Source organism: Centropristis striata, chromosome 12, assembly GCF_030273125.1.
Source record: "Centropristis striata isolate RG_2023a ecotype Rhode Island chromosome 12, C.striata_1.0, whole genome shotgun sequence".
Taxonomy (NCBI): domain Eukaryota; kingdom Metazoa; phylum Chordata; class Actinopteri; order Perciformes; family Serranidae; genus Centropristis; species Centropristis striata.
The window spans coordinates 29304666-29322846 of record NC_081528.1 but is presented as its reverse complement, the minus strand read 5'-3'; the positions used below and the strand labels follow the sequence as shown (position 1 = coordinate 29322846).

Below are 18181 nucleotides of genomic sequence, written 5' to 3'. Positions count from 1 at the left end.
CCAGAACTTCCACCTGCTCCAGAATACAGCAACAACATATGCACAGAAACGCATCAAAGCATGAAAAATCTATTAGCAAAGTTTATGAAAGGAAAACAGAGTAACAACAAAAAAAACAAATGTAATAAAATACAGTTCAGCAAAGGCGAGAAAAGGAAACACCGTGAAATACAGGGGCAATCTGACAACACATCAGAAAAGCAAACGAATTTCAGCACCGTGGACAGAGAAAAAGAAAGTAAATAAAAAGGTTTTCCTCACTGGAGCATAAGAAAACAACCTAGTGTGTTGTGTGCTGTAGTGTGACAATGTTTTTCTGTTGTTGTGGGGGAAGAGGTGTGCATGAAAGGCTGTTTTAAGAAAAACTCTCTACAAGTTATTTAAACAGCTGTTCGTCTTTGGTTTGCGTATCTTGGTTGATGCGAGTCTAGCAAGATTAAATGTGTCCCTACCTCAGGAGAACCATCACAGTCACCAAACACATCAGCAAAGTCAGAAGGGCTTTTCCTCAGAGTCTGGTCAGCAGGCAGTGTGTTGTCATTGTATGACGTCACGAACTTAAAGTCACTGGTTCTTGAACCTGTTGTCAGGTACGCGTCATAATTGTAAGTGCTGCGTAAAGTTCCTGTTCCGTCAACATCTGCGTAGTTAGGAGGGAGATAAGCGCTGGGGATGGCTACTGCTCCATCAAACAACAGTCTGGGCTTTCTCTTGCGACAGAACCTCACACCCAGGATGATGATGATGAAGGTCAGGAAAAAGGTGGACACAGACACCAGCGCGATGATCAGATAAGAGGTCAGTTTGGAATTCTTCTCATCATAAGAAATGTCCTTCAGTTCTGGCACCTCAGCCAAGTTATCAGAAATCAGTAAATACATGGAACAGGTGGCAGAGAGAGAGGGCTGTCCGTTATCTTTCACTGACACAATCAGGTTCTGTTTCATGCTGTCAGACTCAGAAATGTCCCGCTGGGTCCTGATCTCTCCGCTGTGGAGACCAATAGTGAAAAGTCCCGGATCAGTGGACTTCACTATATGATAGGACAGCCAGGCGTTCTGTCCGGAGTCTGCGTCCACCGCGATCACTTTGGACACCAGAGAGCCTCCGTGTGCAGCTTTGGGGACCAGCTCGGTCATGAAGGAGTTGCCCTCCGGGGCGGGGTACAGTATCTGAGGAGAGTTGTCATTCACATCCGATATGAACACACTGACGCTCACGTTGCTGCTGAGCGGAGGAGAACCGTTGTCTCTGGCCATCACCTGGACTTTAAAACTCCTCAACTGTTCATAATCAAACGACCTCACAGCGTGGATCACCCCCGTGTCTCCGTTAACAGACAGATAGGAGGACACCGGGGCACCGTTCACCTCACCGGGTAACAGAGAATAAATCACTGTTCCGTTTTGTCTCCAGTCGGGGTCTCGAGCACTAACGGAACATAAAGTGGAGCCAGGTTTGTTATTTTCACTCACATATGCGCTGTACGACTGTTCCTCAAACACAGGTGGGTTGTCGTTGATGTCTGCTACAGATAACTGAACAGTTTTAGAGGAGGACAGAGGTGGAGAGCCCTCGTCAGTGGCAGTGATTGTAATGTTGTAATCAGACACTAGTTCACGGTCCAGTTGTCCTGTGGTCACCAGAGAATAATAGTTTTTAATAGAAGGGACCAACTTAAAAGGGACACCTTGCTGAATGGAGCAGCGGACCTGTCTGTTAGTCTCAGAGTCTCTGTCCTGCACGTTAATGATGCCCACCTCTGTACCAGGTGACACGTTCTCAGGTATGGGAGTAGTCACTGATTTCAGGTTTATAACTGGTGTGTTGTCATTTATATCCGTAATTTCAATTATCAACGTCGCATATGACGCCAACCCTGGAGCATCTTTAGCGCTGATTTGCATCTCATATGATGTTTCTCTTTCATAATCAATAGATCCAGCCACCTTAACTTCTCCTGTTTTAGGATTCAGAGAGAAAACCTGGTTTTCATCTGAAACATGATCAAATCCATAAGTTACTTCCCCATTGACTCCCTCATCTGCATCAGTAGCACTCACTACCAGTACAACAGTATCCAGAGGAGAGTTTTCAGGCAGATTTGCTCTATAAACGGTCTGGCTAAACACTGGAACATTATCATTAGCATCCAGCACAGTGACGTGTATGACTACAGTACCTGATCTCTGAGGAGAGCCTCCATCGAATGCGGTAAGCAACAACATTATCTCCTTTTTGTCCTCTCTGTCTAATTCTTTGTCTAAGACTAATTCACCATATTTTCGTCCACCGCCCTTTGTCTTCACATTTAATTTGAAATGATCATTCTGCTGAAGTGAGTAGCCCTGAACAGCATTTTCTCCGATGTCTCCATCATGTGCCTCATCCAAGAGAAAAGCTGCACCCTTCACTGCCGATTCCTGAATTTCAAATTTCAGTGACTCCTCTTTAAATTGCGGTGAATTATCATTAATATCTTGAACGCGGATACTAATACGGTGCAGTTCTAATGGATTTTCTAGTACGAGTTCCTGTTTCAGGACACACGATGCTTTTTTCGCACAAAGCCCCTCTCTGTCAATCCTTTCCTGTACGATCAAGTCTCCGGTGTTGAGGTTTACACCGCAATACTTAAAACTGTTATCCTCAGTATCGATGCGGGCCTTGCGAGCGGACAGTCTCCCCAAATCCAGTCCCAGATCCTTAGCGATATTTCCAATTATAGATCCACGTTTCATCTCCTCCGGGATAGAGTAGCTCACGTCTCCATAAACGGGGTGGAGGACAAGAAAAATAAAAGCAAGGCCGCAGTGTAGCGAAAATCTGCTATATCCCATCGTTACTGCGAGAGAGAGACCACTCCTGGTACCAAGTAATCTATGTCAAAATATATCACATCCGTGAATTCCTCCAATATACAAAATATTCACTCTGTAGTCATACGACGGAGCGTTTTTGTCAACTGTGGTACAACAGCAGAATCTCGCTTTAAATTCGTTGAGACAGAAGGGTGGAGGATGACAGAGCCCTCTCGTTTACTGGTACACACTGACACCATGAGTATGTATCTGGGTATAACAAGGCGATGTAAGATTTCTGATGTGCTTAACTATACATTAGTTCTGAGAAGAGTGTAAATAAAAACAACAACAATAACAGTAATAATCATCACAATAACAGCTTTACCATTTTAGTACTCCATGACAGGACAGATTTGTTCCTTTGTAATGTAAAAATAAAACAACAAAAAGAAAAGAAAAGAAAATGAGAATCAAAATCAATGTATTCCAACTATGTCTCTGAAACAGCCACATATGCTCAAGTCTTTTTTGATAAGTCAACATTTTGACACTACAAATGAGGAGGAAGACATTAACTTCCAATTACTGTCGATATTTATTTCTATCTAAAACCTCTACGCTGCCTTAAAAGGTACGCTGATGTTCCAAAAATGTTATGTCCCCCCTCATTGATAAAAACCTGGCCATATATATCCATCTCTTGCTGCCCTTCCTTCTCATTTCTACCACAATGCGCTAAGATGGGAGCAGGTAAAATAGAGGAAAGAAATATTAAATATATTTTTCTATAGCTTTTGCAGTCACATCCTATAAAACACTCACTCTATTGTATTTTTCAGATTGAAAGTGTGTTTGAAAAATGATAAAAGCATCCAAATTACTAAAAATAAACCTAGTGAACCACAATTTGAAGCCATTGGCTGGATTTTGAAGCATTGTGTTCTTTTAACCCAAAATCTGACAGTTTTATACTATGTTACTACACAGCAGTGACACACATGTCTATTGGGAGAAAGATTCTCCTTCAAGAATTATGAAAACCTAGAGGACAAAAAAAACTGACAGATGTGGTGGAATTTTGTAGATGCTTGACTTAACTTGTTCAAGTGGCAGTAACCATTCCATCACACACAGTCTGTGATGTCAAAGTCAGTGCTGGAGATCTTTCGTTCTGGCCTTGTATTTAATGCAAAAGCATATTTTCAGACAGAGATACGCATCTGGTGCGATGTTTAGACAAAACATTAAAAACATGTAGAAATAGCCTTGGTTGGCCATAGACAAAGCTCTGTTTAGACAGAGCTGGTAGATTTTGAACAAACTTGGACTTCCTCAGCTAACTAGGTCAAAGATTGATTATATGATATGCACAATCCCACCACAACATATATTTATATCTCCAAAAGAAAGTCTTTGTATGAATGCTTGAATCTACCCCAGTGAGAAACAAAAAAATATATTGTGTAGTTGTATCCAACATCAGAAAGAGAAGACAACTTTTTTTCAGAAAGAGCTTAAGTCATGAAGCTATTCTCAGATGATTTTGCTCTCAACTTCTGACACAATTTCAGAAAGGCTGACCAACAGCTATTAAAAATCCCAAGAAAACAAGGCTGCCATTGCATTTATTAACTTGAAACAGTAAACTGAATCATATAAGATACTATCTCAGTTTGGCGGAAAAAAATCAACTTTCTGCAAGATGCTTTTTCAAAAAGTTCCACATTTCAATCTAAAGATAAACACTCTCTTCATGCCTGGTGTACAACAATTGTTGAGTAAAGTATCACTGGCAAGAAGAATGTAATTTGTTTATAAGAAAATGGGCAACAAATAGTCAAGAGACACTGATTAAAAGAGAATAACAATTATTTCAAATCACGTCTCCTCATGACTAACAAACAGAACGATGCGCATCAATGGAAATAATACATAAAATACTAAATGACGCAAAAGAAGTGCCATATTATTTTAAATGAGGACACAATTTTAGGAAAGCACAGATAGCTCAATAGCACCACGGATACAGCAAGCAAGACTGAAGCAAACAATTCAAAGAGGCTGATTATTTATGTTGGAAGGGCTCTAATACGATGTCCCAATGACATTAAAAGTAGTCAAATCCATCGTATCGTCTGCAGAGCATACAATTGTACATGATAAAACTGACACCATATTTGTATAAAACAACAACAACGTGGAAAATGCTATATCAAGGCACATTTAGTGTGATAAACCTCAGAAGGGAGGAAATTATACAGGAGGAGGGAGGTACATCAGCCCTACGAATGCACCATAGTACAAAACGGACTTCAGCACCATGGACAGAGTACAAGAGGGGGAGAAATGAAAAGGTTTCCTTTAGAGCAAAGAGAACAATCAAGCAAGAGGATGCGCGTTAATTTCAACATGAGCAAATATCAACAAAGGAAAATGACCAAAATAGTACATCTACAATGATAGGCATCTTCAAGCACTTTTAAGAATACCACGAAAATGTCTATTTGATCGCAACTATAGGAATGACCAATGTGACTAAAGGTAGCAAACCAGCAACGCTGCAGAATGGCTTCTTCAGGACGTTGAATATAACTCGAATAAGACGACATGTCTCCCTACCTCAGGGGAATCATCGCAGTCTCCAAAGGCATCAGCAAAGTCAGAAGGACTTTTCCTCAGAGTCTGGTCAGCAGGCAGTGTGTTGTCATTGTATGATGTCACGAACTTAAAGTCACTGGTTCCTGAACCTGTTGTCAGGTACGCGTCATAATTGTAAGTGCTGCGTAAAGTTCCTGTGCCGTCAACATCTGCGTAGTTAGGAGGGAGATAAGCGCTGGGGATGGCTACTGCTCCATCAAACAACAGTCTGGGCTTTCTCCTGCGACAGAACCTCACACCCAGGATGATGATGATGAAGGTCAGGAAGAAGGTGGACACAGACACCAGCGCGATGATCAGATAAGAGGTCAGTTTGGAATTCTTCTCATCATAAGAAATGTCCTTCAGTTCTGGCACCTCAGCCAAGTTATCAGAAATCAGTAAATACATGGAACAGGTGGCAGAGAGAGAGGGCTGTCCGTTATCTTTCACTGACACAATCAGGTTCTGTTTCATGCTGTCAGACTCAGAAATGTCCCGCTGGGTCCTGATCTCTCCGCTGTGGAGACCAATAGTGAAAAGTCCCGGATCAGTGGACTTCACTATATGATAGGACAGCCAGGCGTTCTGTCCGGAGTCCGCGTCCACCGCGATCACTTTGGACACCAGAGAGCCTCCGTGTGCAGCTTTGGGGACCAGCTCGGTCATGAAGGAGTTGCCCTCCGGGGCGGGGTACAGTATCTGAGGAGAGTTGTCATTCACATCCGATATGAACACACTGACGCTCACGTTGCTGCTGAGCGGAGGAGAACCGTTGTCTCTGGCCATCACCTGGACTTTAAAACTCCTCAACTGTTCATAATCAAACGACCTCACAGCGTGGATCACCCCCGTGTCTCCGTTAACAGACAGATAGGAGGACACCGGGGCACCGTTCACCTCACCGGGTAACAGAGAATAAATCACTGTACCGTTTTGTCTCCAGTCGGGGTCTCGAGCACTAACGGAACATAAAGTGGAGCCAGGTTTGTTATTTTCACTCACATATGCGCTGTACGACTGTTCCTCAAACACAGGTGGGTTGTCGTTGATGTCTGCTACAGATAACTGAACAGTTTTAGAGGAGGACAGAGGTGGAGAGCCCTCGTCAGTGGCAGTGATTGTAATGTTGTAATCAGACACTAGTTCACGGTCCAGTTGTCCTGTGGTCACCAGAGAATAATAGTTTTTAATAGAAGGAACCAACTTAAAAGGGACACCTTGCTGAATGGAGCAGCGGACCTGTCTGTTAGTCTCAGAGTCTCTGTCCTGCACGTTAATGATGCCCACCTCTGTACCAGGTGACACGTTCTCAGGTATGGGAGTAGAAAGTGATTTTAAGTTGATGACTGGCGCATTATCATTGATATCTGTAATTTCGATTATTAAATTTGCATATGATGCCAAACCAAGACCATCTTTAGCACTGATCTGCATTTCATATAATGAAGCTTTTTCATGATCAATAGCTCCAGCTACTCTCACCTCTCCGGATTTAGGGTTTAAAGAAAACTCATTACTATTTTCACTTGAAACATGACTAAAACCATAAGTAACTTCACCATACATTCCCTCGTCTGCATCAGTAGCACTCACTGTGATCACCAATGTATCCAGAGGAGAGTTTTCTGCCAGACTTGCTTTATAGACGGTCTGGCTGAACACTGGAACATTATCATTAGCATCCAGCACAGTGACGTGTATGACTACAGTCCCTGATCTCTGAGGAGAGCCTCCATCGAATGCGGTAAGCAACAACATTATCTCTTTTTTGTCCTCTCTGTCTAATTCTTTGTCTAAGACTAATTCGCAAAATTTTCGTCCGCCATCTTTCGTGTTTACATTTAATTTGAAATGATCATTCTGCTGAAGTGAGTAGCCTTGAACAGCATTTTCTCCGATGTCTCCATCATGTGCCTCATCCAAGAGAAAATGCGCACCCTTGTCTGCCGATTCATGGATTTCAATTCTAAGTGACTCCTCTTTAAATTGAGGTGAATTATCATTAATATCTTGAACGCGGATACTTATACGGTGCAGCTCTAATGGATTTTCCAGTACTAGCTCCTGTTTCAGGACACACGATGCTTTTTTCGCACAAAGCCCCTCTCTGTCAATCCTTTCTTGTACGATCAAGTCTCCGGTGTTGAGGTTTACACCGCAGTACTGGACGTTGTTATCTTCAGTATCGACACGGGCCTTGCGAGCGGACAGTCTCCCCAAATCCAGTCCTAGATCCTTAGCGATATTTCCAATTATAGATCCACGTTTCATCTCCTCCGGGATAGAGTAGCTCACGTCTCCATAAACGGGGTGGAGGGCAAGCAAAACAAAAGCCAGGCCGCAGTGTAGCGAAAATCTGCTATATCCCATCGTTACTGCGAGAGAGAGACCACTCCTGGTACCAAGTAGGCGATGTTAAAATATATTACATCCGTGAATTCCTCCAATATACAAAATATTCACTCTGTAGTCATACTACGGAGCGTTTTTGTCAACTGTGGTACAACAGCAGAATCTCGCTTTAAATTCGTTGAGACAGAAGGGTGGAGGATGACAGAGCCCTCTCGTTTACTGGTACACACTGACACCATGAGTATGTATCTGGGTATAACAAGGCGATGTAAGATTTCTGATGTGCACAACTATAGACTAGTTCAGAGAAGAGTGTAAATTATAACAATAGCAATAACAGTAATAATCATCACAATCACAGATTTACCATTTTAGGACTACCTCAGCTTGACACAGGACTGATTTGTTCCTTTGTAATGTAAAAATAAAACAACAAAAATAAAATTAAAATAAAGTGAGAATCAAAATCAATGTATTCCAACTATGTCTCTGAAACAGCCACATATGCTCAAGTCATTTTTGATAAGTCAGCATTTTGAAACTACACAAATGAGGAGGAAGACATTAACTTCCAATTACTGTCGATATTTATTTCTATCTAAAACCTCTACGTTGCCTTAAAAGGTACGCTGAAGTTGCAAAAATGTTATGTCCCTGCCTCATTGATAAAAACCTGGCCAAATATATCCATCTCTTGCTGCCCTTCCTTCTCATTTCTACCACAATGCGCTAAGATGGGAGCAGGTAAAATAGAGGAAAGAAATATTAAATATATTTTTGTATAGCTTTTGCACTCATATCCTATAAAACACTCACTCTATTGTATTTTTCAGATTGAAAGTATGTTTAAAAAATGATAAAAGCATCCAAATTACTAAAAATAAACATAGTGAACCACAATTTGAAGGCATAGGCTGGATTTTGAAGCATTGTGTTCTTTCAACCCAAATTCTAACAGTTTTATACTAGTTTACTACATAGCAGTGACACACATATCTATTGGGAGAACGATTCTCCTTCAAGAATTTTGAAAACCGAGAGGACACAAAAAAACTGACAGATGTGGTGGAATTTTGCAGATGCTTGACTTAACTTGTTCAAGTGGCAGTAACCATTCCATCACACACCATCTGTGATGTCAAAGTCAGTGCTGGAGATCTTTCGTTCTGGCATTGTATTTAATGCAAAAGCATATTTTCAGAAAGAGATAAGCATCTGGTGCCATGTTTAGACAACATATTGTAAACATGTAGAAATAGCCTTGGTTGGCCATAGACAAAGCTCTGTTTAGACAGAGCTGGTAGATTTTGAACAAACTTGGACTTCCTCAGCTAACTAGGTCAAAGATTGATTATATGATATGCACAATCCCACCACAACATATATTTATATCTCCAAAAGAAAGTCTTTGTATGAATGCTTGAATCTACCCCAGTGAGAAACAAAAAAATATATACTGTGTAGTTGTATCCAACATCAGAAAGAGAAGACAACTTTTTTCAGAAAGAGCTTAAGTCATGAAGCTAATCTCAGATGAGTTTGCTCTCAACTTCTGACACAATTTCAGAAAGGCTGACCAACAGCTATTACAAATCCCAAGAAAACAAGGCTGCCATTGCATTTATTAACTTGAAACAGTAAAATTAATCATATCAGATACTATCTCAGTTTGGCGGAAAAAATTAACTCTCTGCAAGATGCTTTTTCAAAAAGTTCCACATTTCAATCTAAAGACAAACATTCTCTTCATGCCTGGTGTACAATAATTGTTGAGTAAAGTATCACTGGCAAGAAGAATGTAATTTGTATATGAGAAAATGGGCAACAAATAGTCAAGAGACACTGATTAAAAGAGAATAACAATTATTTCAAATCACCTCATCCTCGTGAGTAACAAACAGAACGATGCGCATCAATGAAAATAATACATAAAATACTAAATGATGCAAAAGAAGTGCCATATTATTTTAAATGAGAGCGCAATTTTGGGAAAGCACAGATAGCTCAAGAACACCACGGAAAAAGCAAGCAAGACTGAAGCAGACAATTCAAAGAGGCTGATTAGTTAAGTTGGAAGGGCTCTGATGCGATGTCCCAATGTCATTAAAAATAAAACTGACACCATATGTGTATAAAACAACAACAACGTGGAAAATGCTATATCAAGGCACATTAAGTGTGATAAACCTCAGAAGGGAGGAAATTATACAGGAGGAGGGAGGGATATCAGCCCTACGAATGCACCAGAGTACAAAACGGACTTCAGCACCATGGACAGAGTACAAGAGGGGGAGAATTAAAAGGTTTCCTTTAGAGCAGAGAGAACAATCAAGCAAGAGGATAAGCGTTAATTTTAAAATGAGCATATACCAACAAAGGAAGATGACCAAAATATTACATCTACAATGCTAGGCATCTTCAAGCACTTTTAAGAAAACCATGAAAATGTTTATTTGAACTATAGGAATGACCAATGTGACTAAAGGAAGCAAACCAGCAACGCTGCAGAATGGCTTCTTCAGTACGCTTAACATAACTCGAATACGACGACATGTCTCCCTACCTCAGGTGAAGAATCACAATCTCCAAACACTTCGGCAAAGTCGGAAGGACTTTTCCTCAGAGTCTGGTCAGCAGGCAGCGTGTTGTCATTGTATGATGTCACGAACTTAAAGTCACTGGTTCTTGAACCTGTTGTCAGGTACGCGTCATAATTGTAAGTGCTGCGTAAAGTTCCTGTTCCGTCAACATCTGCGTAGTTAGGAGGGAGATAAGCGCTGGGGATGGCTACTGCTCCATCAAACAACAGTCTGGGCTTTCTCCTGCGACAGAACCTCACACCCAGGATGATGATGATGAAGGTCAGGAAAAAGGTGGACACAGACACCAGAGCGATGATCAGATAAGAGGTCAGTTTGGAATTCTTCTCATCATAAGAAATGTCCTTCAGTTCTGGCACCTCAGCCAAGTTATCAGAAATCAGTAAATACATGGAACAGGTGGCAGAGAGAGAGGGCTGTCCGTTATCTTTCACTGACACAATCAGGTTTTGTTTCATGCTGTCAGACTCAGAAATGTCCCGCTGGGTCCTGATCTCTCCGCTGTGGAGACCAATAGTGAAAAGTCCCGGATCAGTGGACTTCACTATATGATAGGACAGCCAGGCGTTCTGTCCGGAGTCCGCGTCCACCGCGATCACTTTGGACACCAGAGAGCCTCCGTGTGCAGCTTTGGGGACCAGCTCGGTCATGAAGGAGTTGCCCTCCGGGGCGGGGTACAGTATCTGAGGAGAGTTGTCATTCACATCCGATATGAACACACTGACGCTCACGTTGCTGCTGAGAGGAGGAGAACCGTTGTCTCTGGCCATCACCTGGACTTTAAAACTCCTCAACTGTTCATAATCAAACGACCTCACAGCGTGGATCACCCCCGTGTCTCCGTTAACAGACAGATAGGAGGACACCGGGGCACCGTTCACCTCACCGGGTAACAGAGAATAAATCACTGTACCGTTTTGTCTCCAGTCGGGGTCTCGAGCACTAACGGAACATAAAGTGGAGCCAGGTTTGTTATTTTCACTCACATATGCGCTGTACGACTGTTCCTCAAACACAGGTGGGTTGTCGTTGATGTCTGCTACAGATAACTGAACAGTTTTAGAGGAGGACAGAGGTGGAGAGCCCTCGTCAGTGGCAGTGATTGTAATGTTGTAATCAGACACTAGTTCACGGTCCAGTTGTCCTGTGGTCACCAGAGAATAATAGTTTTTAATAGAAGGAACCAACTTAAAAGGGACACCTTGCTGAATGGAGCAGCGGACCTGTTTGTTCGTCTCAGAGTCTCTGTCCTGCACGTTAATGATGCCCACCTCTGTACCAGGTGACACGTTCTCAGGTATGAGATTGGTCAGAGATTTTACATATATAAGAGGGGCGTTGTCATTTACATCAGTGATGTCAATAATTACTTTTGCTTCTGAGGAGAGGCCATAACCATCTTTAGCCTCAACAAATACTTCATACTTTGATCCCTCTTCATAATCTATGTCACCCGTCACAGTGATTTCTCCAGTTTTCTCATCAAGTGAAAAAAGCTTCTGTGATTTATCAGAGAGTCGACTAAATTCATATGAAACCTCTCCGTTTACACCTTCATCTGCATCTGATGCACTTACAGCAATAACTGGGGTTTTCATGGGTGAGTTTTCCGGTAACGTGGCTGTATAAACGGCCTCAGTAAAAACTGGGGCGTTATCATTAGCATCAAGTACAATGACGTGTATGACTACAGTCCCGGATCTCTGAGGAGAGCCTCCATCCACAGCTGTGAGCAATAATTTCATTTCCTGCTGCTCCTCTCGGTCTAACTCTTTATCTAGAACCAGCTCACCATATTTTCTCCCTGCACTTGTCGTCTGAATACTGAACACAAAGTGAGGGTTTTGTTGCAAAACGTAGCTTTCAACTGAGTTCTTGCCTATGTCTGCGTCTTGTGCTGCATTGATGCGATACCTAGCTCCTTTATCAGCTGACTCTGTGATTTCAAGCTTTATTATATCCTTCGGGAAAATTGGTGCATTATCGTTGATGTCCTGCACCTGCAGGGACAGCCTGTGTAACTCCAATGGGTTTTCTAACAACAAGTCGAATTTAAGAACACACGAAGGCTTTTCTCCACAATGCTCCTCTCGGTCTATTCTCTCCGCAACGATCAAATCTCCGCTCCGAAGATTAATCCCACAATATTGTTTGTCGTTTCCCTCCATGTCAACACGAGCTTTGCGAGCAGACAGTCTGCCCACCTCCAGCCCGAGATCTTTGGCGATATTTCCAATAACAGATCCGCGTTTGAGCTCCTCTTGTACAGAATAGCTCAGGTCTCCGTGTGCGTAATGCACCAAAACAAAGAAAATCACAAAGCCGTAGCTTTGAAGCTCACTCCTTCCGTTCATCATCCTCAGAGAGTAATATAGAAATGAAAACACATCCGTTTCAATCCTTACAAACGCTATTCGACCAAAATATGTGCCCTACCAGCATGTATCGTCTTTGTCAAAGGCTGTAGAGAACACAGGGAAGGTCGATCCCAATAATGGGTGGTGTGGAAGTCAGGATGAGCTTTTTACTCCTTAGCTGGTCTATAGTGACACCGTGAGTACAAATGGAATATAGCAATTTCATTTGATATCCATCATCAGTTCTCTGAGCATTAATGTTTAAATTAAAAAAAACAATTGAATGAGTTATCAAACGCTGTCATAACGAAGTATGAATTATTTTTTCTCGAAGGGAAGAAGTGAGATGTTAGTACTTCGTGTCAGAAGACATAACAAGCAAAACCCCTAAACCCTCATAGACTGATCCTCTTCAAGCATTTCATAGTGATAACAGTAAAACAATCTTCCCCACAAGTTTGTAAAACAACGTCTGACCACAGACCGGCTCTGTACTGTTCCAAGTTACATGCTGCAGATAATGTGTATGTTGTACTTTTGTACAATAAACAAATTGCACCGTCTGTAATGCTGATCTTGTAGCTTTTATTCTACATTTAAATACGGTACAGAATCGCTCACTGGTAAATCAATCTCTCGGACTCGCTCTTGTCTGTCTCTCCTCTAGATTATGTTTTACGCAACAAAATGCTTTCAATAAAAGTTTGTGTTTGGCTTATCGAGGCAGCTGACACAAGCAATGCGAAAGCCACGAGTAGGAGATTGTAAATTACCTTTAATATAATGACATCACTTCATTTGTTGTTTTTATGTTTGTTTGTTTGTTTGTTTATTTAGTTTCTGAGCATTAGTTAAGGTCAGGTTATCATTTCATATGTATTAAGCAGACGTTATATTATGTGCTTTTATTTTGAAAGCGTCTCGCCGAGACCTAATAAACTTCCGGTGCTTCAGATTTTACTGACAGTGGGAAAAGTGTGTCTGCAAGACTAAGATGCATGTATTCAATGCTAAATGTGCCAAAGTTAAATGAAACGCACTAGCACCTGGCTAATAAGGGGCACAAGGTTTGTTTTAGTTACTTTCATGATATATTATGTCCGGCTCGAGTTTGGTTGCCGTTGATAGTTGTGTGTATGAAACGTGTTGTTGTTCACGGCAGCTACTATTAGCATTGGCCGAGCTGCCGTGTCTGTCTGTATTGAAGTGAGACAGAGCTGAGCTAACTCGTTGATTGTTTTATTAATGTAACAGGACGTATTTTGTCTGTTTTATGTAAAGTCTGCTAAGGCTAAAAACTGTTAATTGCATTAAAAGGAAATGGTTACAAATATTTATTTAATGCTAATGCAGCACTCTATTGGAGATTGTCTTTTGAGTCAGATAGATAAAAAGGGAGTTAATTTTCATGATTGTTTATGTGATTAAAGCAGTCAAGAATATTTTCATTTAAGTAAAAGGAAATAATAATAATAATAATAATAAGATAACTGTATTTTATTTTCTGTATTTATAGCTCTTACGGTGTGTTCATACTGTGTTTGTAATTGAATACGGTCTACAGAGTAAAACCATGTGAACCATCAGTTTGAAAGTTCGAACATCATTTAGCCGGGGACACTACAGAGATGGTCTTCAACTAAAATGTAAGATTACACTCAGACATCTCTGCCAAGAGCAAAAACAACAAAACACATTTAGTGTAAGAAAAGTATTTTCTTTCAACGAAGATTGAATAACTTGTTGAACTGGCACTGAACGTTAGTGAAAGTAAACTACATTGTAGATAACTTTAAAATGAACATGATTCATGGGGGACTAGAAGCAAAATGAAACTCGTACAACTTGAAAGACTAACGAAACAGATATTTCACATTTCGACTGTTGTGATCATGTTATCCTCTTATCCTCATCGAAAACCATGGAGAGGTCCAATGGTAAGAGAAAGGTGGTAAGTAGATAGGATAAGAGGAACTTGCAATATAAAACACAACTTATTCATATTTTGAAATGTAAAGACAACAATGAGGCTAAAAGTTGCCCGTAAACATATCAGCAGACAAATAGCGAGATTCAGCACCAAGGACAGAGACAAGCGAAACTGGATGCAGCACCACCCGACATAACCAGGAAAACACACCACTACTGGATGAACGGATGCTGAGAAAAGGAAAATATCAACGAAAGTTGATCAAGAAATTAAAAACGTGAATACAACAATAAAAGAAGGACGTCAATAGCTTAAAGAAGGAAGCACTATATGCAGTAAAGCACTAAAAAAACACCACAAGAGGGGATACGTGAGACGATAGAAACTCTGAAATATGTCTATGTAAATATGCTTCTCAAAAAAAAATGTTTTAAAGCCACAAAGAATGGTTTTGTGCTTTACAGCTAAAGAAAATTGCAGGACGAATCATTGTGAACAATACATGAACACAAAGAAGAACTGAAATAAAACCACTGGAGAAAAAAATGTTTCCTCAAGATTCAAGAAAAGGAACACAAGCTGAAATACCCACTATCACGTTCAAGAAACATCAACATTTGAGGTCAATCGATATGTGACACCTGTTCCTACCTCAGGAGAAGAATCACAATCCCCAAAAGCTTCAGCAAAGTCAGAAGGACTTTTCCTCAGAGTCTGGTCAGCAGGCAGTGTGTTGTCATTGTATGATGTCACGAACTTAAAGTCACTGGTTCTTGAACCTGTTGTCAGGTACGCGTCATAATTGTAAGTGCTGCGTAAAGTTCCTGTGCCGTCAACATCTGCGTAGTTAGGAGGGAGATAAGCGCTGGGGATGGCTACTGCTCCATCAAACAACAGTCTGGGCTTTCTCCTGCGACAGAACCTCACACCCAGGATGATGATGATGAAGGTCAGGAAGAAGGTGGACACAGACACCAGCGCGATGATCAGATAAGAGGTCAGTTTGGAATTCTTCTCATCATAAGAAATGTCCTTCAGTTCTGGCACCTCAGCCAAGTTATCAGAAATCAGTAAATACATGGAACAGGTGGCAGAGAGAGAGGGCTGTCCGTTATCTTTCACTGACACAATCAGGTTCTGTTTCATGCTGTCAGACTCAGAAATGTCCCGCTGGGTCCTGATCTCTCCGCTGTGGAGACCAATAGTGAAAAGTCCCGGATCAGTGGACTTCACTATATGATAGGACAGCCAGGCGTTCTGTCCGGAGTCCGCGTCCACCGCGATCACTTTGGACACCAGAGAGCCTCCGTGTGCAGCTTTGGGGACCAGCTCGGTCATGAAGGAGTTGCCCTCCGGGGCGGGGTACAGTATCTGAGGAGAGTTGTCATTCACATCCGATATGAACACACTGACGCTCACGTTGCTGCTGAGCGGAGGAGAACCGTTGTCTCTGGCCATCACCTGGACTTTAAAACTCCTCAACTGTTCATAATCAAACGACCTCACAGCGTGGATCACCCCCGTGTCTCCGTTAACAGACAGATAGGAGGACACCGGGGCACCGTTCACCTCACCGGGTAACAGAGAATAAATCACTGTACCGTTTTGTCTCCAGTCGGGGTCTCGAGCACTAACGGAACATAAAGTGGAGCCAGGTTTGTTATTTTCACTCACATATGCGCTGTACGACTGTTCCTCAAACACAGGTGGGTTGTCGTTGATGTCTGCTACAGATAACTGAACAGTTTTAGAGGAGGACAGAGGTGGAGAGCCCTCGTCAGTGGCAGTGATTGTAATGTTGTAATCAGACACTAGTTCACGGTCCAGTTGTCCTATGGTCACCAGAGAATAATAGTTTTTAATAGAAGGAACCAACTTAAAAGGGACACCTTGCTGAATGGAGCAGCGGACCTGTCTGTTAGTCTCAGAGTCTCTGTCCTGCACGTTAATGATGCCCACCTCTGTACCAGGTGGCACGTTCTCAGGTATGGGAGTAGACAGAGATTTTAGATGTATCAGGGGGGCGTTGTCATTTACATCAGTGATATCAATGATTACTTTTGCTTCTGAGGAGAGGCCATAACCATCTTTAGCCTCAACAAATACTTCATATTTCGATCCCTCTTCATAATCTATGTCACCCGTCACAGTGATTTCTCCAGTTTTCTCATCGAGTGAAAAAAGTTTTCCTGATTTATCAGAGAGTCTACTAAATTCATATGAAACCTCTCCGTTTACACCTTCATCTGCATCTGATGCACTTACAGCAATAACTGGGGTTTTCATGGGTGAGTTTTCCGGTAACGTGGCTGTATAAACGGCCTCAGTAAAAACTGGGGCGTTATCATTAGCATCAAGTACAACTACGTGTATGACTACAGTCCCGGATCTCTGAGGAGAGCCTCCATCCACAGCTGTGAGCAATAATTTCATTTCCTGCTGCTCCTCTCGGTCTAACTCTTTATCTAGAACCAGCTCACCATATTTTCTCCCTGCACTTGTCGTCTGAATACTGAACACAAAGTGAGGGTTTTGTTGCAAAACGTAGCTTTCAACTGAGTTCTTGCCTATGTCTGCATCGTGTGCTGCATTGATGCGATACCTAGCTCCTTTAACAGCTGACTCTCCGATTTCCAGTTTTACAGAATCCTTCGGGAAAATTGGTGCATTATCGTTGATGTCTTGCACCTGCAGGGACAGCCTGTGTAACTCCAATGGGTTTTCTAACAGCAAGTCGAATTTAAGAACACACGAAGGCTTTTCTCCACAATGCTCCTCTCGGTCTATTCTCTCCGCAACGATCAAATCTCCGCTCCGAAGATTAATCCCACAATATTGTTTGTCGTTTCCCTCCATGTCAACACGAGCTTTGCGAGCAGACAGTCTGCCCACCTCCAGCCCGAGATCCTTGGCAATATTTCCAATAACAGATCCGCGTTTGAGCTCCTCTTGTACAGAATAGCTCAGGTCTCCGTGTGCTAAATGCACCAAAACAAAGAAAATCACAAAGCCGTAGCTTCGAAGCGCATTCCGTCCGTTCATCATCCTCAGAGAGTAATATAGAAATGAAAACACATCCGTTTCAATCCTTCCAAACGCTATTCGACCAAAATATGTGCCCGACCAGCATGTATCGTCTTTGTCAAAAGCTGTAGAGAACACAGGGGCGGTCGATCCCAATAATGGGTGGTGTGCAAGACAGAATGAGCTTTTTACTCCTTAGCTGGTCTATAGTGACACCGTGAGTACAAATGGAATATAGCAATTTAATTTGATATCCACCATCAGTTCTCTGAGCATTAATGTTTACATTTAAAAGAACACTTGAATGAGTTATCAAATGTTGTCATAACGAAGTACTAATTATTTTCTCTCTATGGGAAGAAGTGGGATGTTAGTCCTTCGTGTCAGAAGACATAACAAGCAAAACCCCTAAACCGTCATAGACTGATCCTCTTCAAGCATTTCATAGTGATAACATTAAAACAATCTTCCCCA

At 41.8% G+C, this 18181-nt stretch overlaps 3 protein-coding genes across 7 annotated transcripts in view; all 3 read right to left on the bottom strand.

Annotated features, from left to right (window-relative positions):
• Nucleotides 1-18181, bottom strand: part of LOC131981893 (protocadherin gamma-C5-like) — a 338840-nt gene that overhangs the window by 250871 nt on the left and 69788 nt on the right. For 2 of the 5 annotated variants that reach the window (XM_059346411.1, XM_059346422.1), the window contains exon 1: nt 15335-17876. The exons of the other annotated variants lie outside the window; for them this stretch is intronic. In XM_059346411.1, the coding sequence (XP_059202394.1) occupies nt 15335-17728 (2394 nt within the window). In that variant the 5' untranslated portion in view covers nt 17729-17876. Of the gene's footprint in view, nt 1-15334; nt 17877-18181 lie in introns of those variants that run through there. 5 annotated transcript variants of the gene reach the window in all.
• Nucleotides 381-8028, bottom strand: LOC131982187 (uncharacterized). The gene is made up of 3 exons (XM_059346781.1): nt 5424-8028; nt 3043-3071; nt 381-2865 (listed from the first exon to the last, which is right to left on the bottom strand). The coding sequence occupies exons 1-3, from the start codon at nt 7812-7814 to the stop codon at nt 381-383; spliced, it is 4905 nt and encodes a 1634-aa protein (XP_059202764.1). The 5' UTR covers nt 7815-8028.
• Nucleotides 10324-12975, bottom strand: LOC131982186 (protocadherin beta-15-like). Its single transcript, XM_059346780.1, has one exon. It carries the CDS (start codon nt 12751-12753, stop codon nt 10324-10326), a length of 2430 nt encoding a protein of 809 aa, XP_059202763.1. The 5' UTR covers nt 12754-12975.